Source organism: Oncorhynchus nerka, linkage group LG1, assembly GCF_034236695.1.
Source record: "Oncorhynchus nerka isolate Pitt River linkage group LG1, Oner_Uvic_2.0, whole genome shotgun sequence".
In the NCBI taxonomy this organism is placed as follows: domain Eukaryota; kingdom Metazoa; phylum Chordata; class Actinopteri; order Salmoniformes; family Salmonidae; genus Oncorhynchus; species Oncorhynchus nerka.
The window spans coordinates 52622537-52648398 of record NC_088396.1 but is presented as its reverse complement, the minus strand read 5'-3'; the positions used below and the strand labels follow the sequence as shown (position 1 = coordinate 52648398).

At 45.8% G+C, this 25862-nt stretch overlaps 1 protein-coding gene across 1 annotated transcript in view; it reads right to left on the bottom strand.

The window, feature by feature from the left end:
- Window positions 1–25862, bottom strand: part of ptprna (protein tyrosine phosphatase receptor type Na) — a 136187-nt gene that overhangs the window by 65074 nt on the left and 45251 nt on the right. The window contains exons 4-12 of the mRNA XM_065019643.1: window positions 18929–19025; window positions 18241–18646; window positions 17249–17618; window positions 7151–7282; window positions 6785–6819; window positions 6349–6647; window positions 4198–4284; window positions 3970–4049; window positions 1329–1393 (exon numbers count right to left, since the gene is read on the bottom strand). Coding sequence (XP_064875715.1) covers window positions 1329–1393; window positions 3970–4049; window positions 4198–4284; window positions 6349–6647; window positions 6785–6819; window positions 7151–7282; window positions 17249–17618; window positions 18241–18646; window positions 18929–19025 — 1571 coding nt within the window. The remainder of the gene's footprint in view (window positions 1–1328; window positions 1394–3969; window positions 4050–4197; window positions 4285–6348; window positions 6648–6784; window positions 6820–7150; window positions 7283–17248; window positions 17619–18240; window positions 18647–18928; window positions 19026–25862) is intronic.

Sequence of the window (25862 nt, the reverse complement as noted above, 5' to 3'; positions counted from 1 at the left end):
GTTTTTATTTTATTTACGGATAGCCAGGGTCACACTCCAACACCCAGACATCATTTACAAATGAAGCATTAGTGGTTAGTGAGTCCTTCAGATCAGAGGCAGAAGGGACGACCAGGGATGTTCTGTTGATAAGTGTGTGAATTGGACCGTTTTCCTGTCCTGCTGAGCATTCAACATGTACTACTTTTGGGTGTCAGCAAAAATGCATGGCGTGAAAAGTACATACTTTTCTATAGGGATGTAGTGAAGTAAAAGTAAAAGTTGTCAAAAATAGTAAAGTACAGATATCCCAAAAAACGACTTAAGTCTTTAAAAGTAAAAAGTATTTAAAGTATTTTTACACCATTGGTCTGCTATACAAACTGATGAAAAGTGGTGTTGGGGGAAAAACATACGACATTATACAATCCATTTAGACAAACAAAAAGTATGCGGTAAAAATTGGCAAAAAACACACATTTCTTCCCACAGGGCTGTGGGGTGAGACAGGGATGCAGCTTAAGCCCCACCCTCTTCAACATATATATCAATGAATTGGCGAGGGCACTTAGAACAGTCTGCAGCACCTGGCCTCACCCTACTAGAATCTGCAGTCAAATGTCTACTGTTGGTTGATAATCCCCAACCAAGGAGGGCCTATAGCAGCACCTAGATCTTCTGCACAGATTCTGTCAGTCCTGGGCCATGACAGTAAATCTCAGTAAGACCAAAATAATGGTGTTTCAAAAAAGGTCCAGTCGCCAGGACCACAAATACAAATCCCATCTAGACACTGTTGCCCTAGAGCACACAAAAAACTATACATACCTTGGCCTAAACATCAGAGCCACAGGTAACTTCCACAAAGCTGTGAACGATGTGAGAGACAAGGCACCATCAAAAGGAACATAAAATTTAACATAACAATTAGGATCACAAATACTTGAATAGTTATAGAGCCCATTGCCCTTTATGGTTGTGAGATCAGGGGTCCGCTCACCAACCGAGAATTCACAACATGGGAAAAACACCAAATTGAGACTGTGCAGAATTCTGCAACAATATCCTCAGTGTACGACAGAGAGAGACAGAGAGAGACACAGAGACAGAGAGAGAGACACAGAGACAGAGACAGAGAGAGAGACAGAGACAGAGAGAGACACAGAGACAGAGACAGAGAGAGACACACACAGAGAGAGACACACACAGAGAGAGACACACACAGAGAGAGAAAGAGAGACACAGAGAGAAAGAGAGACACACAGAGAGAAAGAGAGACACAGAGAGAGAAAGAGAGACACAGAGAGAGAAAGAGAGAGAGATAGTGTATTTGTACAGTTATACTGTACCTCTCCCACACCAGTCTGCAGGATCTTCAGTCCTGTCTCAGACTCCAGAAAGGTCTTCTCAGACACTGACAGAGACAAAACCACAACAAACAGAGCCAACAGTTATCATTCATGAATATCAACATACTATTCTGTCTGAGCCCTATGAGTCAAGAGTAATTCGCTGGAATAGGGACTATTTTGGATTCACAGTCTGTGCTGTCAGCTCCTATGAGGCTCAGAGTAAAAGGAATTGTGGGTTATATACCACACCTAACTAGAATCACTGAAAAAGGACAGGGAAATGTTGACATCAGTACATGTCTCTCTCAACCCAGCCAGGGTCTAACTTTTACATTCAGCTGGAGTACTGCCATAGACAGACAGTGGGAAATATATATTTATAGCTCTTCTTCTAAGGCTCTAAAGATATTTTATTTTGTCACTAAATTGGATAAACTCAGTTTAAAAAAAATATATAATTTCCTCTCAAGAGTTTCTCAAAGAAATTGTTCTGATGTTAACATACCGTTTTTCCCATTTCCTGACATTTAATCAGAGTAAAAATTCCCTGTCTTAGGTCAGTGAGGATCACCACAATATTTTAAGAATGTGAAATATCAGAATAATAGTAGACAGAATTATTTATTTCAGCTTTTATTTCTTTCATCACATTCCCAGTGGGTCAGAAAATAACATGCATTCAATTAGTATTTGGTAGCATTGCCTTTAAATTGTTTAACTTGGGTCAAATTTTTCAGGTAGCCTTCCACAAGCTTCCCACAATAAGTTGGTTGAATTTTGGCCCATTCCTCCTGACAGAGCTGGTGTAACTGAGTCAGGTTTGTAGGCCTCCTTGCTCGCACACATTTTTTCAGTTCTGCCCACAAATTTTCTATAGGATTGAGGTCAAGGCTTTGTGGTGGCCACTCCAATACCTTGATTTTGTTGTACTTAGGCCATTTTGCCACAACTTTGGAAGTATGCTTGGGGTCATTGTCCATTTGGAAGACCCATTTGCATCCAAGCTTTAACTTCCTGACTGATGTCTTGAGATGTTGCTTCAATATATCCACATCATTTTCCCTCCTCATGGTGCCATCTATTTTGTGAAGTGCACCTGGCCCTCCTGCAGCAAAGCACCCCCACAACATGATGCTGCCACCCCCGTGCTTCACGGTTGGGATGGTGTTCTTCAGCTTGCAAGCCTCCCTCTTTTTCCTCTAAACATAACGATGGTCATTACGGCCAAACAGTTCTATTTTTGTTTCATCAGGGAAAGGACATTTCTCCAAAAAGTACAGCTTTGTCCCCATGTGCAGTTGCAAACCGCAATCTGGCATTTTTATGGCGGTTTTGGAGCAGTAGCTTCCTTGCGGAGCAGCCTTTCAGATTATGTCGATATAGGAGTAATTTTACTGTGGATATAGATACTTTTGTACCTGTTTCCTCCAGCATCTTCACAAGGTCCTTTGCTGTTGTTCTGTCTCTACAAGACAGAAGGCGTCTCCTTCCTGAGCGGTATGATGGCTGCGTGGTCCCATGGTGTTTATACTTGCGTTCTATTGCTTGTATAGATGAACCTGGTACCTTCAGGCGTTTGGAAATTGCTCCCAAGGATGAACCAGACTTGTGGAGTTCTTGGCTGATTCCTTTTGATTTTCCCATGATGTCAAGCAAAGAGGGACTGAGTTTGAAGGTAGGCCTTGAAATACATCCACAGGTACACCTCCAATTGACTCAAATGATGTCAATAAGCCTATCAGAAGCTTCTAAAGCCCTGACATAATTTTCTGGAATTTTCTAAGCTGTTTAAAGGCGCAGTCAACTTAGTGAACGTAAACCTCTGACCCACTGGAATTGATACAGTGAATTATAAGTGAAATAATCTGTCAATAACAATTGTTGTAAAAATTACTTGTGTCATGCACAAAGTAGATGTCCTAACCGACTTGCCAAAACTATAGTTTGTTAACAAGAAATTTATGGAGTGGTTGAAAAACAAGTTTTAATGATCCCAACCAAAGTGTATGTAAACTTCTGACTTCAACTGTATATATAAAGAAATGTTAAACAATGGTTGAGTTAAATTAGAATTTTAGGATTGCATGAAATGTAGGGATTAAAAAATGTTCAGAGCCCAGAATGTCAGAGAGCTGTCTGGCTGCTGATAGAGGCTGCACCACAAACGACAGGGCCCAGAATGTCGGAGAGCTGTCTGGCTGCTGATAGAGGCTGCACCACAAACGACAGAGCCCAGAATGTCAGAGAGCTGTCTGGCTGCTGACAGAGGCTGCACCACAAATGACCAGAGCCATACGGACCCTTGGGAAAAGTAGTGCACTACCTTATGGACCCTGGTCAAAAGTAGTGCACTACCTTATGGACTCTTGGGAAAAGTAGTGCACTACCTTATGGACCCTTGGGAAAAGTAGTGCACTGTATATGGAATAGGGTGGCGTTTGGGACAAAACCCCCTCATTATCTCTGTCTTTCTGTCTCCCTCTTGTGCAGCATTTTAATCTGTGAGCGAGAGGGGAAAAGACAGACAGACAGACAGACAGACAGACAGACAGACAGACAGACAGACAGACAGACAGACAGACAGACAGACAGACAGACAGACAGACAGACAGAGATTGATTGATTGATTCTTTCTCACCAGCCTTCTCAGCCACGTCCTCTGCACTCATATTCTGAGGGTTTTGTCTGATCCTGAACGTCAGGGCTGGACCCACAACACTGGAGCAACATAGCAAGCAGGGAAACAGGTATATTGACTTACTGTATATACTGCCACACACAGTCATACAGGCAGACACATACACACACACGCACGCATACAAGCACACGTCCACAGAGACACACACACACCGTGACCATACAGTACCTGATGTTGATGAAGCTGCTGGTGGTCAGGTGAATTCTCTCTGCCAATAGTTCCAGTAGTTTCACCCCATCATACAGACTGAGAGGACTGGAGAACAACAATTACAACAACGACAAAGACAACAACAATGACAACAACAATGACAATGACAACAACAATAATGACAATGACAACAACAATGACAACAACAATGACAACAACAACAATGACAATGACAACAACAATGACAACAACGACAACAACAATGACAACAACAATGACAACGACAACAACAATGACAACGACAACAACAATGACAACGACAATGACAACGACAACAACAACAACAATGACAACAACAATAACGACAACAACAATGACAACAACAATGACAACAACAATGACAATGACAACAACAATGACAATGACAACAACAACGACAACAACAAAGACAACAACAATGACAATGACAACAACAATTACAACAACGACAAAGACAACAACAATGACAATGACAACAACAATTACAACAACGACAAAGACAACAACAATGACAATGACAACGTGCAATTAAGACATTACATTCATCAACAACCATATGCCCTTAGAGTCTAGACTTAAAATTATAATATTAAATATACTAAAACATCCTGCTCTGCAGAGGTAATGATATAACTGCCTTATGCAGTATCATTTAGATATCATAGTATCATTTAGATATCATAGTATCATTTAGATAGCATAGTATCATTTAGATAGCATAGTATCATTTAGATAGCATAGTATCATTTAGATAGCATAGTATCATTTAGATATCATAGTATCATTTAGATACCATAGTATCATCTAGATACCATAGTATCATTTAGATGTGTAAAAAAAAAGCCAAGTATCAGTATTAAGGACTAAGGTACGAGTCACAAATTTACAGACAGTATTAAGGACTAAGGTACGAGTCACAGCTTTACAGACAGCATGAAAGACTAAGGTACGAGTCATAGCTTTACAGGCAGCATGAAGGACTAAGGTACGAGTCATAGCTTTACAGACAGTATTAAGGACTAAGGTACGAGTCATAGCTTTACAGACAGTATTAAGGACTAAGGTACGAGTCATAGCTTTACAGACAGTATTAAGGACTAAGGTACGAGTCATAGCTTTACAGACAGTATTAAGGACTAAGGTACGAGTCATAGCTTTACAGACAGCATGAAGGACTAAGGTACGAGTCATAGCTTTACAGACAGCATGAAAGACTAAGGTACGAGTCATAGCTTTACAGACAGTATTAAGGACTAAGGTACAAGTCATAGCTTTACAGACAGTATTAAGGACTAAGGTACGAGTCATAGCTTTTCAGACAGCATGAAATTCTAAGGTACGAGTCATAGCTTTACAGACAGTATTAAGGACTAAGGAACGAGTCATAGCTTTACAGAAAGCATGAAATTCTAAGGTAAGAGTCATAGCTTTATAGACAGTATTAAGGACTAAGGTACGAGTCATAGCTTTACAGACAGCATGAAAGACTAAGGTACGAGTCATAGCTTTACAGACAGCATGAAAGACTAAGGTACGAGTCATAGCTTTACAGACAGTGTTAAGGACTAAGGTACGAGTCATAGCTTTACAGAAAGCATGAAATTCTAAGGTACGAGTCATAGCTTTATAGACAGTATTAAGGACTAAGGTACGAGTCATAGCTTTACAGACAGCATGAAAGACTAAGGTACGAGTCATAGCTTTACAGACAGCATGAAAGACTAAGGTACGAGTCATAGCTTTACAGAAAGCATGAAATTCTAAGGTACGAGTCATAGCTTTACAGACAGTATTAAGGACTAAGGTACGAGTCATTGCTTTACAGAAAGCATGAAATTCTAAGGTACGAGTCATAGTCTTTCATGCTGTCTGTAAAGCTAAGGTACAAGTCATAACTTTACAGACAGCATGAAGGACTAAGGTACGAGTCATAGCTTTACAGACAGTATTAAGGACTAAAGTATGAGTCATAGCTTTACAGACAGCATGAAAGACTAAGGTACGAGTCATAGCTTTACAGACAGTATTAAGGACTAAGGTACGAGTCACAGCTTTACAGACCGTATTAAGGACTACGGTCTGAATCCTAACTTGTATAAGACATTCTCACAGTAAGTTACCAGAACTGACCTCTGGTTAGTGACGATGTATCCATACTCCTCCCTAGCTGCTGTTCCCCTCTCAGCAGCTGGTAGCCCTGCTGGGACACTGGAGCTTTTCACCTTCTCTTTCACATCCTCCACAGAGACAGAGGAGTCCTTGGCCGTCACACTGACCCCTATAGGTGCTTTGAGGGTGGGACTAGTGGCAGCAGGGGCCAGGGTAGGGGCCACATCAGCTACCGAGGTAGAGGAAGGAGAGGGGACAGGGAGGGGAGCATTCTCTCCCTTGTTGGACACGGTGTCACTGTTTTTAAGCATCTGCTGTTTCTGTGTAGAGGACACCCAGAGACACCAAGCGACAGGACAATGACCATGATATCAGCATTATAATATATACCTAATATTATAAATGTCATGCAATACCACTTAGTACTGTATTTGTGCACTATCTGATCTGAACATACCTCCTTCGGTGTGATCGGTCCATTGGTAAACGGATCTGAAAAAAGAGAATGAAGAGATGAAAGAGAAATGATTTACAGGAAATGACTTGTGTGTCATTTGTTCATTATTCATTGATATTATAATGACTACACTCCCTTCTCTGTGCAGACAGATGTACTGAGCTGGCCTTGTTACACATCCACCATTCTGACTGCTCATGAGAACAGGATGGTCCAACGAGGCAAGAAGAGACTAATATGAGAAGAGAATATCCGAGGCAGAACAGTTGTGAGTCAGATCAGAACAATGGTCCTCAGCCTGCATCAGCTGCAGCACCATGGTCAGACAGACAGACAGACAGACAGACAGACGGAGGTCTGTGGTACCTGCGTTCTCCTGGCCGTCAGCCTTCATCCTCTGCAGCACCACAGCAAGTCTGTAGAGCTGCTGGGGGGTCAGGTCTCTAGGATCAACACCGTACATCTCCAGGGTCTCCACCATACGTTGTAGGATAGACTCTACACAGATAGACACAGAGAAATGACAGGTTAGTCTCAGTAGACTGTCAGGGCCAGGCTAGTCATAGTCGACTGTAGTAAACTGTCAGGACCAGGTTAGAGATAGCAAGGCCAGGTTAGTCAGAAGAGATAGCAAGGCCAGGTTAGTCAGAAGAGATAGCATGACCAGGTTAGTCAGAAGAGATAGCATGACCAGGTTAGTCAGAAGAGATAGCATGACCAGGTTAGTCAGAAGAGATAGCAAGGCCAGGTTAGTCAGAAGAGATAGCATGACCAGGTTAGTCAGAAGAGATAGCAAGGCCAGGTTAGTCAGAAGAGATAGCATGACCAGGTTAGTCAGAAGAGATAGCATGGCCAGGTGAGTCAGAAGAGATAGCATGACCAGGTTAGTCAGAAGAGATAGCAAGGCCAGGTTAGTCAGAAGAGATAGCAAAGCATTGTTGACATTGAGTACGACATTGTTGCCGCCCGTGCCATTCAACGCCATTCAGTGAGCATTTGGCCTCCCTTGATGAAAAATAAATAAAATAATAACCTTTCAGCATTGAGCTAAACTGAGTGAACTCAGCTGTGATTGGTCCTGTCGCACCAAACAAAGTGTCAAGGGGAAGCCATTTTGGATTTGGCTAAACAACAATCACACCACATCAAAAAGAGACGGTAATTTATAGAGAAAAAAACTTGATTTGTTGCATCTCGTTGTGTTGTTGTACTCCGGTAGCTAGCTAGCTAGCTAAAATCATCCCTTTCCTAAATTAGCCATGGATGGAGATTGGGATTTGGACTTGAGGTTTTACTAAATTCACCATTCTGGCCAATGAGTACAATGGCAATGATGATCCAACCATAAATTCATACATTGTTGTTGCCCCTGACCTGAAAGGACGGACGTTCAATATGTAGCTAGATGTAGTATGCTAATGTTAACTAGCTGGCTCATTGTTGCCCATGAATGGAAGTCAGGTTCAATATGTAGCTAGATGTAGTATGCTAATGTTAACTAGCTGGCTCATTGTTGCCCATGAATGGAAGTCAGGTTCAATATGTAGCTAGATGTAGTATGCTAATGTTAACTAGCTGGCTCATTGTTGCCCATGAATGGAAGTCAGGTTCAATATGTAGCTAGATGTAGTATGCTAATGTTAACTAGCTGGCTCATTGTTGCCCATGAATGGAAGTCAGGTTCAATATGTAGCTAGATGTAGTATGCTAATGTTAACTAGCTGGCTCATTGTTGCCCATGAATGGAAGTCAGGTTCAATATGTAGCTAGATGTAGTATGCTAATGTTAACTAGCTGGTTCATTGTTGCCCACGAATGGAAGTCAGGCCAGCGAGCAAGTATTTTATCCAGGTAACCAGGGACAACGTATATAAAAACCTGCACTGTATGACAGATTCAGCGACCGTTTAGACAACATGAAGGAGAGGGGGATGCCATTGGTGTTAGAGACAACATGAACGAGAGGGGGATGCCATTGGTGTTGGAGACAACATGAAGGAGAGGGGGAGGATGCCACTGGTGTTAGAGACAACATGAACGAGAGGGGGATGCCATTGGTGTTAGAGACAACGTGAACGAGAGGGGGAGGATTCCATTGGTGTTAGAGACAACATGAAGGAGAGGGGGATTCCATTGGTGTTAGAGACAACATGAAGGAGAGGGGATGCCATTGGTGTTAGAGACAACATGAACGAGAGGGGAGGATGCCACTGGTGTTAGAGACAACATGAACGAGAGGGGGGGGTGCCATTGGTGTTAGAGACAACGTGAACGAGAGGGGGGGGTGCCATTGGTGTTAGAGACAACATGAAGGAGAGGGGGGGGGGGTGCCATTGGTGTTAGAGACAACATGAACTAGAGGGGGATGCCATTGGTGTTAGAGACAACATGAACGAGAGGGGGAGGATTCCATTGGTGTTAGAGACAACATGAACGAGAGGGGGATGCCATTGGTGTTAGAGACAACATGTTTTTTCTACTGAGACACACACACACACACACACACACACACACACACACACACACACACACACACCAGTACATTTGGCTTATGTTGACTGGACTAAATTGTTTTTGGTATCTTTAAGTTGTTATTGTATTAGACTAAACAGGTGATTTGATGATGTTGAAGTTGAAATGGTGCTGGAATAGTGGAGGCTGCTCCTGTTGTTGACATGGTGCTGGAATAGTGGAGGAGCTCCTGTTGTTGACATGGTGCTGGAATAGTGGAGGAGCTCCTGTTGTTGACATGGTGCTGGAATAGTGGAGGAGCTCCTGTTGTTGACATGGTGCTGGAATAGTGGAGACTGCTCCTGTTGTTGACATGGTGCTGGAATAGTGGAGGAGCTCCTGTTGTTGACATGGTGCTGGAATAGTGGAGGAGCTCCTGTTGTTGACATGGTGCTGGAATAGTGGAGGAGCTCCTGTTGTTGACATGGTGCTGGAATAGTGGAGGAGCTCCTGTTGTTGACATGGTGCTGGAATAGTGGAGGCAGCTCCTGTTGTTGACATGGTGCTGGAATAGTGAAGGAGCTTCTGTTGTTGACATGGTGCTGGAATAGTGGAGGAGCTCCTGTTGTTGACATGGTGCTGGAATAGTGGAGGAGCTCCTGTTGTTGACATGGTGCTGGAATAGTGGAGGAGCTCCTGTTGTTGACATGGTGCTGGAATACTGGAGGCTGCTCCTGTTGTTGACATGGTGCTGGAATAGTGGAGGCAGCTCCTGTTGTTGACATGGTGCTGGAATAGTGGAGGCAGCTCCTGTTGTTGACATGGTGCTGGAATAGTGGAGGAGCTCCTGTTGTTGACATGGTGCTGGAATAGTGGAGGCAGCTCCTGTTGTTGACATGGTGCTGGAATAGTGGAGGCTGCTCCTGTTGTTGACATGGTGCTGGAATAGTGGAGGCAGCTCCTGTTGTTGACATGGTGCTGGAATAGTGGAGGCTGCTCCTGTTGTTGACATGGTGCTGGAATAGTGGAGGCAGCTCCTGTTGTTGACATGGTGCTGGAATAGTGGAGGAGCTCCTGTTGTTGACATGGTGCTGGAATAGTGGAGGCTGCTCCTGTTGTTGACATGGTGCTGGAATAGTGGAGGCAGCTCCTGTTGTTGACATGGTGCTGGAATAGTGGAGGCTGCTCCTGTTGTTGACATGGTGCTGGAATAGTGGAGGAGCTCCTGTTGTTGACATGGTGCTGGAATAGTGGAGGAGCTCCTGTTGTTGACATGGTGCTGGAATAGTGGAGGAGCTCCTGTTGTTGACATGGTGCTGGAATAGTGGAGGAGCTCCTGTTGTTGACATGGTGCTGGAATAGTGGAGGAGCTCCTGTTGTTGACATGGTGCTGGAATAGTGGAGGAGCTCCTGTTGTTGACATGGTGCTGGAATAGTGGAGGAGCTCCTGTTGTTGACATGGTGCTGGAATAGTGGAGGAGCTCCTGTAGTTGACATGGTGCTGGAATAGTGGAGGAGCTCCTGTTGTTGACATGGTGCTGGAATAGTGGAGGAGCTCCTGTTGTTGACATGGTGCTGGAATAGTGGAGGAGCTCCTGTTGTTGACATGGTGCTGGAATAGTGGAGGAGCTCCTGTTGTTGACATGGTGCTGCAATAGTGGAGGAGCTCCTGTTGTTGACATGGTGCTGGAATAGTGGAGGAGCTCCTGTTGTTGACATGGTGCTGGAATAGTGGAGGAGCTCCTGTTGTTGACATGGTGCTGGAATAGTGGAGGAGCTCCTGTTGTTGACATGGTGCTGGAATAGTGGAGGCTGCTCCTGTTGTTGACATGGTGCTGGAATAGTGGAGGCAGCTCCTGTTGTTGACATGGTGCTGGAATAGTGGAGGCAGCTCCTGTTGTTGACATGGTGCTGGAATAGTGGAGGAGCTCCTGTTGTTGACATGGTGCTGGAATAGTGGAGGCAGCTCCTGTTGTTGACATGGTGCTGGAATAGTGGAGGAGCTCCTGTTGTTGACATGGTGCTGGAATAGTGGAGGCAGCTCCTGTTGTTGACATGGTGCTGGAATAGTGGAGGCAGCTCCTGTTGTTGACATGGTGCTGGAATAGTGGAGGAGCTCCTGTTGTTGACATGGTGCTGGAATAGTGGAGGCAGCTCCTGTTGTTGACATGGTGCTGGAATAGTGGAGGCAGCTCCTGTTGTTGACATGGTGCTGGAATAGTGGAGGAGCTCCTGTTGTTGACATGGTGCTGGAATAGTGGAGGCAGCTCCTGTTGTTGACATGGTGCTGCAATAGTGGAGGAGCTCCTGTTGTTGACATGGTGCTGGAATTAGTGGAGGAGCTCCTGTTGTTGACATGGTGCTGGAATAGTGGAGGCAGCTCCTGTTGTTGACATGGTGCTGGAATAGTGGAGGAGCTCCTGTTGTTGAAATGGTGCTGGAATAGTGGAGGCAGCTCCTGTTGTTGACATGGTGCTGGAATAGTGGAGGCAGCTCCTGTTGTTGACATGGTGCTGGAATAGTGGAGGCAGCTCCTGTTGTTGACATGGTGCTGGAATAGTGGAGGCAGCTCCTGTTGTTGACATGGTGCTGGAATAGTGGAGGCAGCTCCTGTTGTTGACATGGTGCTGGAATAGTGGAGGAGCTCCTGTTGTTGACATGGTGCTGGAATAGTGGAGGCAGCACCTGTTGTTGACATGGTGCTGGAATAGTGGAGGAGCTCCTGTTGTTGACATGGTGCTGGAATAGTGGAGGAGCTCCTGTTGTTGACATGGTGCTGGAATAGTGGAGGAGCTCCTGTTGTTGACATGGTGCTGGAATAGTGGAGGAGCTCCTGTTGTTGACATGGTGCTGGAATAGTGGAGGCTGCTCCTGTTGTTGACATGGTGCTGGAATAGTGGAGGCAGCTCCTGTTGTTGACATGGTGCTGGAATAGTGGAGGAGCTCCTGTTGTTGACATGGTGCTGGAATAGTGGAGGAGCTCCTGTTGTTGACATGGTGCTGGAATAGTGGAGGCTGCTCCTGTTGTTGACATGGTGCTGGAATAGTGGAGGAGCTCCTGTTGTTGACATGGTGCTGGAATAGTGGAGGCTGCTCCTGTTGTTGACATGGTGCTGGAATAGTGGAGGAGCTCCTGTTGTTGACATGGTGCTGGAATAGTGGAGGCAGCTCCTGTTGTTGACATGGTGCTGGAATAGTGGAGGAGCTCCTGTTGTTGACATGGTGCTGGAATAGTGGAGGCAGCTCCTGTTGTTGAAATGGTGCTGGAATAGTGGAGGAGCTCCTGTTGTTGAAATGGTGCTGGAATAGTGGAGGCAGCTCCTGTTGTTGACATGGTGCTGGAATAGTGGAGGAGCTCCTGTTGTTGACATGGTGCTGGAATAGTGGAGGCAGCTCCTGTTGTTGACATGGTGCTGGAATAGTGGAGGCAGCTCCTATTGTTGACATGGTGCTGGAAATAGTGGAGGCAGCTCCTGTTGTTGACATGGTGCTGGAATAGTGGAGGCAGCTCCTGTTGTTGACATGGTGCTGGAATAGTGGAGGAGCTCCTGTTGTTGACATGGTGCTGGAATAGTGGAGGAGCTCCTGTTGTTGACATGGTGCTGGAATAGTGGAGGCAGCTCCTGTTGTTGACATGGTGCTGGAATAGTGGAGGAGCTCCTGTTGTTGACATGGTGCTGGAATAGTGGAGGCAGCTCCTGTTGTTGACATGGTGCTGGAATAGTGGAGGCAGCTCCTGTTGTTGACATGGTGCTGGAATAGTGGAGGCAGCTCCTGTTGTTGACATGGTGCTGGAATAGTGGAGGCAGCTCCTGTTGTTGACATGGTGCTGGAATAGTGGAGGCAGCTCCTGTTGTTGACATGGTGCTGGAATAGTGGAGGCAGCTCCTGTTGTTGACATGGTGCTGGAATAGTGGAGGCAGCTCCTGTTATTGACATGGTGCTGGAATAGTGGAGGAGCTCCTGTTGTTGACATGGTGCTGGAATAGTGGAGGAGCTCCTGTTGTTGAAATGGTGCTGGAATAGTGGAGGAGCTCCTGTTGTTGAAATGGTGCTGGAATAGTGGAGGAGCTCCTGTTGTTGACATGGTGCTGGAATAGTGGAGGAGCTCCTGTTGTTGACATGGTGCTGGAATAGTGGAGGAGCTCCTGTTGTTGAAATGGTGCTGGAATAGTGGAGGCAGCTCCTATTGTTGACATGGTGCTGGAATAGTGGAGGAGCTCCTGTTGTTGACATGGTGCTGGAATAGTGGAGGCAGCTCCTGTTGTTGACATGGTGCTGGAATAGTGGAGGAGCTCCTGTTGTTGACATGGTGCTGGAATAGTGGAGGCAGCTCCTGTTGTTGAAATGGTGCTGGAATAGTGGAGGCAGCTCCTGTTGTTGACATGGTGCTGGAATAGTGGAGGCTGCTCCTGTTGTTGACATGGTGCTGGAATAGTGGAGGCTGCTCCTGTTGTTGACATGGTGCTGGAATAGTGGAGGCTGCTCCTGTTGTTGACATGGTGCTGGAATAGTGGAGGCTGCTCCTGTTGTTGACATGGTGCTGGAATAGTGGAGGCAGCTCCTGTTGTTGACATGGTGCTGGAATAGTGGAGGCAGCTCCTGTTGTTGACATGGTGCTGGAATAGTGGAGGCAGCTCCTGTTGTTGACATGGTGCTGGAATAGTGGAGGAGCTCCTGTTGTTGACATGGTGCTGGAATAGTGGAGGAGCTCCTGTTGTTGACATGGTGCTGGAATAGTGGAGGCAGCTCCTGTTGTTGACATGGTGCTGGAATAGTGGAGGCAGCTCCTGTTGTTGACATGGTGCTGGAATAGTGGAGGCAGCTCCTGTTGTTGACATGGTGCTGGAATAGTGGAGGCAGCTCCTGTTGTGTGACATGGTGCTGGAATAGTGGAGGCAGCTCCTGTTGTTGACATGGTGCTGGAATAGTGGAGGCAGCTCCTGTTGTTGACATGGTGCTGGAATAGTGGAGGCAGCTCCTGTTGTTGACATGGTGCTGGAATAGTGGAGGCAGCTCCTGTTGTTGACATGGTGCTGGAATAGTGGAGGAGCTCCTGTTGTTGACATGGTGCTGGAATAGTGGAGGCAGCTCCTGTTGTTGACATGGTGCTGGAATAGTGGAGGAGCTCCTGTTGTTGACATGGTGCTGGAATAGTGGAGGCAGCTCCTGTTGTTGACATGGTGCTGGAATAGTGGAGGCAGCTCCTGTTGTTGACATGGTGCTGGAATAGTGGAGGCAGCTCCTGTTGTTGACATGGTGCTGGAATAGTGGAGGCAGCTCCTGTTGTTGACATGGTGCTGGAATAGTGGAGGAGCTCCTGTTGTTGACATGGTGCTGGAATAGTGGAGGAGCTCCTGTTGTTGACATGGTGCTGGAATAGTGGAGGCAGCTCCTGTTGTTGACATGGTGCTGGAATAGTGGAGGAGCTCCTGTTGTTGACATGGTGCTGGAATAGTGGAGGAGCTCCTGTTGTTGAAATGGTGCTGGAATAGTGGAGGAGCTCCTGTTGTTGACATGGTGCTGGAATAGTGGAGGAGCTCCTGTTGTTGACATGGTGCTGGAATAGTGGAGGAGCTCCTGTTGTTGAAATGGTGCTGGAATAGTGGAGGCAGCTCCTATTGTTGACATGGTGCTGGAATAGTGGAGGAGCTCCTGTTGTTGACATGGTGCTGGAATAGTGGAGGCAGCTCCTGTTGTTGACATGGTGCTGGAATAGTGGAGGCGCTCCTGTTGTTGACATGGTGCTGGAATAGTGGAGGCAGCTCCTGTTGTTGAAATGGTGCTGGAATAGTGGAGGCAGCTCCTGTTGTTGACATGGTGCTGGAATAGTGGAGGCTGCTCCTGTTGTTGACATGGTGCTGGAATAGTGGAGGCTGCTCCTGTTGTTGACATGGTGCTGGAATAGTGGAGGCTGCTCCTGTTGTTGACATGGTGCTGGAATAGTGGAGGCTGCTCCTGTTGTTGACATGGTGCTGGAATAGTGGAGGCAGCTCCTGTTGTTGACATGGTGCTGGAATAGTGGAGGCAGCTCCTGTTGTTGACATGGTGCTGGAATAGTGCAGGAGCTCCTGTTGTTGACATGGTGCTGGAATAGTGGAGGCAGCTCCTGTTGTTGACATGGTGCTGGAATAGTGGAGGCAGCTCCTGTTGTTGACATGGTGCTGGAATAGTGGAGGCAGCTCCTGTTGTTGACATGGTGCTGGAATAGTGGAGGAGCTCCTGTTGTTGAAATGGTGCTGGAATAGTGGAGGAGCTCCTGTTGTTGACATGGTGCTGGAATAGTGGAGGAGCTCCTGTTGTTGAAATGGTGCTGGAATAGTGGAGGAGCTCCTGTTGTTGACATGGTGCTGGAATAGTGGAGGCAGCTCCTGTTGTTGACATGGTGCTGGAATAGTGGAGGCAGCTCCTGTTGTTGAAATGGTGCTGGAATAGTGGAGGAGCTCCTGTTGTTGACATGGTGCTGGAATAGTGGAGGAGCTCCTGTTGTTGACATGGTGCTGGAATAGTGGAGGAGCTCCTGTTGTTGACATGGTGCTGGAATAGTGGAGGAGCTCCTGTTGTTGACATGGTGCTGGAATAGTGGAGGAGCTCCTGTTGTTGACATGGTGCTGGAATAGTGGAGGAGCTCCTGTTGTTGACATGGTGCTGGAATAGTGGAGGAGCTCCTGTTGTTGACATGGTGCTGGAATAGTGGAGGAGCTCCTGTTGTTGACATGGTGCTGGAATAGTGGAGGAGCTCCTGTTGTTGACATGGTGCTGGAATAGTGGAGGCAGCTCCTGTTTTGGACATGGTGCTGGAATAGTGGAGGCAGCTCCTGTTGTTGAAATGGTGCTGGAATAGTGGAGGCAGCTCCTGTTGTTGACATGGTGCTGGAATAGTGGAGGCAGCTCCTGTTGTTGACATGGTGCTGGAATAGTGGAGGCAGCTCCTGTTGTTGACATGGTGCTGGAATAGTGGAGGCAGCTCCTGTTGTTGACATGGTGCTGGAATAGTGGAGGCAGCTCCTGTTGTTGACATGGTGCTGGAATAGTGGAGGAGCTCCTGTTGTTGACATGGTGCTGGAATAGTGGAGGCAGCTCCTGTTTTCTATGCGACTTGCGGTAACTCTCTGTGGTTCTAAATCAGTAGTTGTTTAGTGGTCCGAAAATGTCAGAAACATTAACTTGCTTGACCTGCTGTAGGTCATATAACTATTAGTTACATGCAATATGCTTTGTGGACTTCACTGGACAGAGGTTCCTCTCCGGTTTTGTGATGAAACAAAGGTGTGGTAAAGGACTTAAATGTAAATGTAAATGTGTTGAATTTATTCTGCCACTGTGTCTTATTGTCTCTGCCTTTAGGTCTATATATCACTGTGTCTTCTTATTGTCTCTGCCTTTAGGTCTATATATCACTGTGTCTTCTTATTGTCTCTGCCTTTAGGTCTATATATCACTGTGTCTTCTTATTGTCTCTGCCTTTAGGTCTATATATCACTGTGTCTTCTTATTGTCTCTGCCTTTAGGCCTCTATATCACTGTGTCTTATTGTCTCTGGCTTTAGGTCTATATATCACTGTGTTTTCTTATTGTCTCTGCCTTTAGGTCTATATATCACTGTGTCTTCTTATTGTCTCTGCCTTTAGGCCTCTATATCACTGTGTCTTATTGTCTCTGCCTTTAGGCCTCTATATCACTGTGTCTTATTGTCTCTGCCTTTAGGTCTATATATCACTGTGTCTTCTTATTGTCTCTGCCTTTAGGTCTATATATCACTGTGTCTTATTGTCTCTGCCTTTAGGTCTATATATCACGGTTGCAAGGCATATAAACTAACAGGTTGCAGAGCAAACAACTCAATTATCACAACACATAGGTTGTAATATGGAAAAAAAAATTAACTGGCTTGGCTTCCCCAGTGAATTTACACACACCCTGCTACTGAACCTAGTTCATTTGAATGAATTCATTAAATGAGTTAATTAACACACTGCTACTTAAGGTACTTCAACAGTTCTACTATCTCACCATCCAGCCCAGCCAGAGAGCTGTAGTCCTGAGGAACCTTCTTCTTCTGTTGTTGTAGTTGTAACCGTATCTTCTTCTGTTGTTGCTGTTGCCTGGCCGTATCCTGCCCTGTCAGACTGTAGTCCTCCACATAGTCCAGAGGCAGTTCCAGGTCCTCGTAGTAGGGCGAGGCCGGAAGTGCTGCTGCCCCCCTGTGGCGGAACGAGGGCTGTGCAGGGGAAGAGGACAGATAGAGGGAGATGACGTCCTGCAGCAGTTGACGGTCTCTCTCTCTCTGTTTGGCCTGTTGGGATCTAGAGGAGGGGCGGGGCCCTGGGTAGACTCCTCCTCCCTGGTGGAGGGAGCGCTCTACATCTTCCTGGTATCTGTGCTGTAAAATACAGAGAGAGAAATAGTGAACCCAGGGATCTAGAGGGGGGCGGGGCCCTGGGTAGACTCCTCCTCCCTGGTGGAGGGAGCGCTCTACATCTTCCTGGTATCTGTGCTGTAAAATACAGAGAGAGAAATAGTGAACCCAGGGATCTAGAGGGGGGGCGGGGCCCTGGGTAGACTCCTCCTCCCTGGTGGAGGGAGCGCTCTACATCTTCCTGGAATCTGTGCTGTAAAACACAGAGAGAGAAAACACACATGGTTTTACGGATGAGGACACATGTTCTATTGTGTGTGTGTGTGTGTGTGTGTACTAATTCACCTTAATGTCCTAACATTTCACCTTAATGTCCTAACATTTCACCTTAATGTCCTGACATTTCACCTTAATGTCCTGACATTTCACCTTAATGTCCTGACATTTCACCTTAATGTCCTGAGAAGGGGTTAGGGTTTTTGGTGTTAAGATTAGGTTAGGGGTTAGGGAAAAAATAATTTTTAATGGTGATTTTTTTAAACAAAAAGTCCTGACATTTCATGAAAACACAGCTGTGTGTGTATGCGTGTCTGTGTGTCTGTGTGTGTGTCTGTGTGTACGTGCTAATGTGCATGGCTTACAGTACCTGTTGATAAGTATAGGGGTCCATGGGAGAGGTCTGCATGCGGAGGGGGAACTGGGCATGGTCTACTATCATGTAGTCCTGGTGGCTGTCAGCCTGACTGGGGTATCCTCCCTGATTGGAGGAGCTGCTGGGGTATCCTCCCCGATTGGAGGAGCTGCTGGGGTATCCTCCCCGATTGGAGGAGCTGCTGGGGTATCCTCCCTGATTGGAGGAGCTGCTGGGGTATCCTCCCTGATTGGAGGAGCTGCTGGGGTATCCTCCCTGATTGGAGGAGATGCTGGGGTATCCTCCCTGATTGGAGGAGATGCTGGGGTATCCTCCCTGATTGGAGGAGATGCTGGGGTATCCTCCCTGATTGGAGGAGCTGCTGGGGTATCCTCTCTGATTGGAGGAGCTCTGCTTGGGTCTGAGAGGAAGGACAAGGAAGATGATTTTGTATATTTTGGGCAGTTCTAAGCATAATATTGCATGTCTACTCCACTAACTTGCTTTCTTTCATTGGGTTTACTTGACAGGAACAATAAACACCCACTTTGTGGATATGCTAGATTTAGCCAACCCGGCTAATTTTCATCTGGGCAAGTACAATTACACAGAGGCACGATAAGATGATGGATCGATAAGAGGAAAAGGCCCATTACTTGTCTAACTCCACTGTTAGATTCTGTAAATGTGTAATGATCCTTACTGTGAGGAAGAGGTCTTGGAGGGTCTCGGGGTGTGAGGAACTCTGCTCAGCTCTTTGGTAACAATGTACTGGGTGATGTCATCTTGCCAGGACAGACCTACACACCAAACACACAGACCATTTATATTTTATAATGATGTACACTAAATTGAGGTATTTTGGTATTTCATTAGGATCCCCATTAACTGTTGCAAAAGCAACATATACTCTTCCTGGGGTGACGAAACATGACATAATACAGAACGTATAGACAAGAACAGTGCAAGGACGTAACTACATACAAGTAGTCTACATATCAATACATACACACCAACTATCTAGGTCAGATAGGGGAGAGGCGTTGTGCCGTGAGGTGTTGCTTTATCTGTTTTTTTAAAACCAGGTTTGCTGTTTATTTGACCAATATGAGATGGAAGGAAGTTCTATGCAATAATGGCTCTATATAATACTGTATGTATGCTTTCTTGAATTTGTTCTTGATTTGTGGACTGTGAAAAGACCCCTGATGGCATGTCTGGTGGGGTAAGTGTGTTCTGGTCCTGGGGACTGTGAAAAGACCCCTGGTGGCATGTCTGGTGGGGTAAGTGTGTTCTGGTCCTGGGGACTGTGAAAAGACCCCTGGTGGCATGTCTGGTGGGGTAAGTGTGTTCTGGTCCTGGGGACTGTGAAAAGACCCCTGGTGGCATGTCTGGTGGGGTAAGTGTGTTCTGGTCCTGGGGACTGTGAAAAGACCCCTGGTGGCATGTCTGGTGGGGTAAGTGTGTTCTGGTCCTGGGGACTGTGAAAAGACCCCTGGTGGCATGTCTGGTGGGGTAAGTGTGTTCTGGTCCTGGGGACTGTGAAAAGACCCCTGGTGGCATGTCTGGTGGGGTAAGTGTGTTCTGGTCCTGGGGACTGTGAAAAGACCCCTGGTGGCATGTCTGGTGGGGTAAGTGTGTTCTGGTCCTGGGGACTGTGAAAAGACCCCTGGTGGCATGTCTGGTGGGGTAAGTGTGTTCTGGTCCTGGGGACTGTGAAAAGACCCCTGGTGGCATGTCTGGTGGGGTAAGTGTGTGTATCACACTTACCCCACGGCGGCAGGGTAGCCTAATGGTTAGAGAGTTGGACTAGGAACCGGAAGGTTGCAAGTTCAAACCCCCGAGCTGACGTTCTGCCCCTGAACAGGCAGTTAACCCACTGTTCCTAGGCCGTCATTGAAAATAAGAATTTGTTCTTAACTGACTTGCCTAGTTAAATAAAGGTAAAAAAAAATAAAAATCAGAGCTGTGTTGTAAGTTGACTATTACATTTTTGGGGGATTTTCAACACATTGTTTCTTATAAATATAAGTGATGCAGTCAGTCTCTTAGCCAAGAGAGACTGGCATGCATAGTATTTATATCAGCCCTCTGAGTAACGACTTTCGTCGTCGGATGAGGAAGAGTAGTCGAACCAAAGCTCAGCGTAATAAGTTCATGTTTCTTTATCGAACTGAACACAAAATACAAAATAACAAGAGAATAAATGAAACCGAAGGTGCAAACACTAATACAGACAACAACTACCCACAAAACCCATGTGGGAAAAAGCTACCTAAGTATGGTTCCCAATCAGAGACAACGATAGACAGCTGTCCCTGATTGAGAACCATACCCGGCCAAAACAAAGAAATACAAAACATAGAAAAAGGACATAGAATGCCCACCCAAATCACAACCTGGCCTAACCAAAATAGAGACATAAAAAGCACTCTACGGTCAGGGCGTGACACTCTGATTACAATGAAGAACAAGACGTACCACTCTGTTCTGGGTCAGCTGCAGCTTAACTAGGTCTTTCCTTAGAGCACTGGACCACACGACTGGACAATAATCAAGATTAGACAAAACTAGAGCCTGCAGGACTTGCTTTGTGGAATGCAGTATCAAAAAAGCAGAGCATCTCTTTATCACAAACAGACCTCTCCTCATCTTTACAACCACTGAATCTATATGTTTTGACCATGACAGTTTACAATCTAAGGTAACGCCAATTAATTTAGTCTCCTCACCTTGTTCAACAGCCAAACCATTCATAACCAGATTCAGCTGAGATCTAGAACTTAGGGAATGATTTGTACCAAATACAATGCTATTATTTTTTTGAGATGTTCAGGACCAGTTTATTAATGGCCACCAATTCCAAAACAGACTGCAACTCTTTGTTAAGGGTTTCAGTGACTTCATTAGCTATGGTTGCTGATGAGTATATGGTTGAATCATCAGCATACATGGACACACATGCTTTGTTTAATGCCAGTGGCAGGTCATTGGTAAAAATAGAAAAGAGTAAAGGGCCTAGAGCGCTGCCCTGCGGTACACCACATTTGACATGTTTGACATCAGAGAAGCTTCAATGAAAGAAAACCCTTTGAGTTCTATTAGATAGATAGCCCTGAATCCACAATATGGTTGAAAAGCAATAACACATACACTATCGGTCAAAAGTTTTTAGAACACCTACTCATTCATGGGCTTTTCTTTATATTTTACTATTTTCTAAATTGTAGAATAATAGTGAAGACATCAAAACTATGCAATAACACATATGGAATCATGAAGAAAACAAACAAAGTGTTAAACAAATCAAAACATATTTAACATTTGATTTAATTCTTCCAATCAAATCAAACTTAATTTGTCACGTGCGCCAAATACAACAAGTGTAGACCTTACCATCAAATGCTTACTTACAAGCCCTTAACCAACAGTGCAGTTCAAGAAAGAGTTAAGAAAATATTTACCAAATAAACTAAAGTAAAAGATATAAAAAGTAACACAATAAAATAAAGAGGCCATATACAGGGTTACCGATAACGAGTCAATGTACATGTAGGAAGGGGTGAAGTGACTGTATAGATAATAAACAGAGAGTAGCAACAGTGTACAAAAAAGAGAGGGGTGTGTGTGTTATAGTGTTGACTCACCCTGCAGTGTGTTATAGTGTTGACTCACCCTGCAGTGTGTTAGTGTTGACTCACCCTGCAGTGTGTTATAGTGTTGACTCACCCTGCAGTGTGTTATAGTGTTGACTCACCCTGCAGTGTGTTATAGTGTTGACTCACCCTGCAGTGTGTTATAGTGTTGACTCACCCTGCAGTGTGTTATAGTGTTGACTCACCCTGCAGTGTGTTATAGTGTTGACTCACCCTGCAGTGTGTTATAGTGTTGACTCACCCTGCAGTGTGTTATAGTGTTGACTCACCCTGCAGTGTGTTATAGTGTTGACTCACCCTGCAGTGTGTTATAGTGTTGACTCACCCTGCAGTGTGTTATAGTGTTGACTCACCCTGCAGTGTGTTAGTGTTGACTCACCCTGCAGTGTGTTATAGTGTTGACTCACCCTGCAGTGTGTTAGAGTGTTGACTCACCCTGCAGTGTGTTATAGTGTTGACTCACCCTGCAGTGTGTTATAGTGTTGACTCACACTGCAGTGTGTTATAGTGTTGACTCACCCTGCAGTGTGTTATAGTGTTGACTCACCCTGCAGTGTGTTATAGTGTTGACTCACCCTGCAGTGTGTTATAGTGTTGACTCACCCTGCAGTGTGTTATAGTGTTGACTCACCCTGCAGTGTGTTATAGTGTTGACTCACCCTGCAGTGTGTTATAGTGTTGACTCACCCTGCAGTGTGTTATAGTGTTGACTCACCCTGCAGTGTGTTAGTGTTGACTCACCCTGCAGTGTGTTAGTGTTGACTCACCCTGCAGTGTGTTATAGTGTTGACTCACCCTGCAGTGTGTTATAGTGTTGACTCACCCTGCAGTGTGTTAGAGTGTTGACTCACCCTGCAGTGTGTTATAGTGTTGACTCACCCTGCAGTGTGTTAGTGTTGACTCACCCTGCAGTGTGTTATAGTGTTGACTCACCCTGCAGTGTGTTATAGTGTTGACTCACCCTGCAGTGTGTTATAGTGTTGACTCACCCTGCAGTGTGGTAGAGTGTTGACTCACCCTGCAGTGTGTTATAGTGTTGACATTTACATTTACATTTAAGTCATTTAGCAGACGCTCTTATCCAGAGTCACCCTGCAGTGTGTTATAGTGTTGACTCACCCTGCAGTGTGTTATAGTGTTGACTCACCCTGCAGTGTGTTATAGTGTTGACTCACCCTGCAGTGTGTTATAGTGTTGACTCACCCTGCAGTGTGTTATAGTGTTGACTCACCCTGCAGTGTGTTATAGTGTTGACTCACCCTGCAGTGTGTTATAGTGTTGACTCACCCTGCAGTGTGTTATAGTGTTGACTCACCCTGCAGTGTGTTATAGTGTTGACTCACCCTGCAGTGTGTTATAGTGTTGACTCACCCTGCAGTGTGTTATAGTGTTGACTCACCCTGCAGTGTGTTATAGTGTTGACTCACCCTGCAGTGTGTTAGTGTTGACTCACCCTGCAGTGTGTTAGTGTTGACTCACCCTGCAGTGTGTTATAGTGTTGACTCACCCTGCAGTGTGTTAGAGTGTTGACTCACCCTGCAGTGTGTTATAGTGTTGACTCACCCTGCAGTGTGTTATAGTGTTGACTCACCCTGCAGTGTGTTATAGTGTTGACTCACCCTGCAGTGTGTTATAGTGTTGACTCACCCTGCAGTGTGTTATAGTGTTGACTCACCCTGCAGTGTGTTAGTGTTGACTCACCCTGCAGTGTGTTATAGTGTTGACTCACCCTGCAGTGTGTTATAGTGTTGACTCACCCTGCAGTGTGTTATAGTGTTGACTCACCCTGCAGTGTGTTAGAGTGTTGACTCACCCTGCAGTGTGTTATAGTGTTGACTCACCCTGCAGTGTGTTAGTGTTGACTCACCCTGCAGTGTGTTATAGTGTTGACTCACCCTGCAGTGTGTTATAGTGTTGACTCACCCTGCAGTGTGTTATAGTGTTGACTCACCCTGCAGTGTGGTAGAGTGTTGACTCACCCTGCAGTGTGTTATAGTGTTGACATTTACATTTACATTTAAGTCATTTAGCAGACGCTCTTATCCAGAGTCACCCTGCAGTGTGTTATAGTGTTGACTCACCCTGCAGTGTGTTATAGTGTTGACTCACCCTGCAGTGTGTTATAGTGTTGACTCACCCTGCAGTGTGTTATAGTGTTGACTCACCCTGCAGTGTGTTATACTCACCCTGTGTTGACTCACCCTGCAGTGTGTTATAGTGTTGACTCACCCTGCAGTGTGTTATAGTGTTGACTCACCCTGCAGTGTGTTATAGTGTTGACTCACCCTGCAGTGTGTTTGACTCATAGTGTTGACTCACCCTGCAGTGTGTTATAGTGTTGACTCACCCTGCAGTGTGTTATAGTGTTGACTCACCCTGCAGTGTGTTATAGTGTTGACTCACCCTGCAGTGTGTTATAGTGTTGACTCACCCTGCAGTGTGTTAGTGTTGACTCACCCTGCAGTGTGTTAGTGTTGACTCACCCTGCAGTGTGTTATAGTGTTGACTCACCCTGCAGTGTGTTAGAGTGTTGACTCACCCTGCAGTGTGTTATAGTGTTGACTCACCCTGCAGTGTGTTAGTGTTGACTCACCCTGCAGTGTGTTATAGTGTTGACTCACCCTGCAGTGTGTTAGTGTTGACTCACCCTGCAGTGTGTTATAGTGTTGACTCACCCTGCAGTGTGTTAGTGTTGACTCACCCTGCAGTGTGTTATAGTGTTGACTCACCCTGCAGTGTGTTATAGTGTTGACTCACCCTGCAGTGTGTTATAGTGTTGACTCACCCTGCAGTGTGTTATAGTGTTGACTCACCCTGCAGTGTGTGTTACCCTGCAGTGTGTTATAGTGTTGACTCACCCTGCAGTGTGTTATAGTGTTGACTCACCCTGCAGTGTGTTATAGTGTTGACTCACCCTGCAGTGTGTTGATGCAGTGTTGACTCACCCTGCAGTGTGTTAGAGTGTTGACTCACCCTGCAGTGTGTTATAGTGTTGACTCACCCTGCAGTGTGTTAGTGTTGACTCACCCTGCAGTGTGTTATAGTGTTGACTCACCCTGCAGTGTGTTAGTGTTGACTCACCCTGCAGTGAGTTATAGTGTTGACTCACCCAGTGCAGTGTGACTCACCCTGCAGTGTGTTAGTGTTGACTCACCCTGCAGTGTGTTAGTGTTGGCTCACCCTGCAGTGTCTTATAGTGTTGACTCACCCTGCAGTGTGTTATAGTGTTGACTCACCCTGCAGTGTGTTATAGTGTTGACTCACCCTGCAGTGTGTTATAGTGTTGACTCACCCTGCAGTGTGTTATAGTGTTGACTCACCCTGCAGTGTGTTATAGTGTTGACTCACCCTGCAGTGTGTTATAGTGTTGACTCACCCTGCAGTGTGTTATAGTGTTGACTCACCCTGCAGTGTGTTATGTGTGACTCACCCTGCAGTGTGTTATAGTGTTGACTCACCCTGCAGTGTGTTATAGTGTTGACTCACCCTGCAGTGTGTTATAGTGTTGACTCACCCTGCAGTGTGTTATGTTGAGTGTGTGACTCACCCTGCAGTGTGTTAGTGTTGACTCACCCTGCAGTGTGTTATAGTGTTGACTCACCCTGCAGTGTGTTAGTGTTGACTCACCCTGCAGTGAGTTATAGTGTTGACTCACCCTGCAGTGTGTTAGTGTTGACTCACCCTGCAGTGTGTTAGTGTTGGCTCACCCTGCAGTGTCTTATAGTGTTGACTCACCCTGCAGTGTGTTATAGTGTTGACTCACCCTGCAGTGTGTTATAGTGTTGACTCACCCTGCAGTGTGTTATAGTGTTGACTCACCCTGCAGTGTGTTATAGTGTTGACTCACCCTGCAGTGTGTTATAGTGTTGACTCACCCTGCAGTGTGTTATAGTGTTGACTCACCCTGCAGTGTGTTATAGTGTTGACTCACCCTGCAGTGTGTTATAGTGTTGACTCACCCTGCAGTGTGTTATAGTGTTG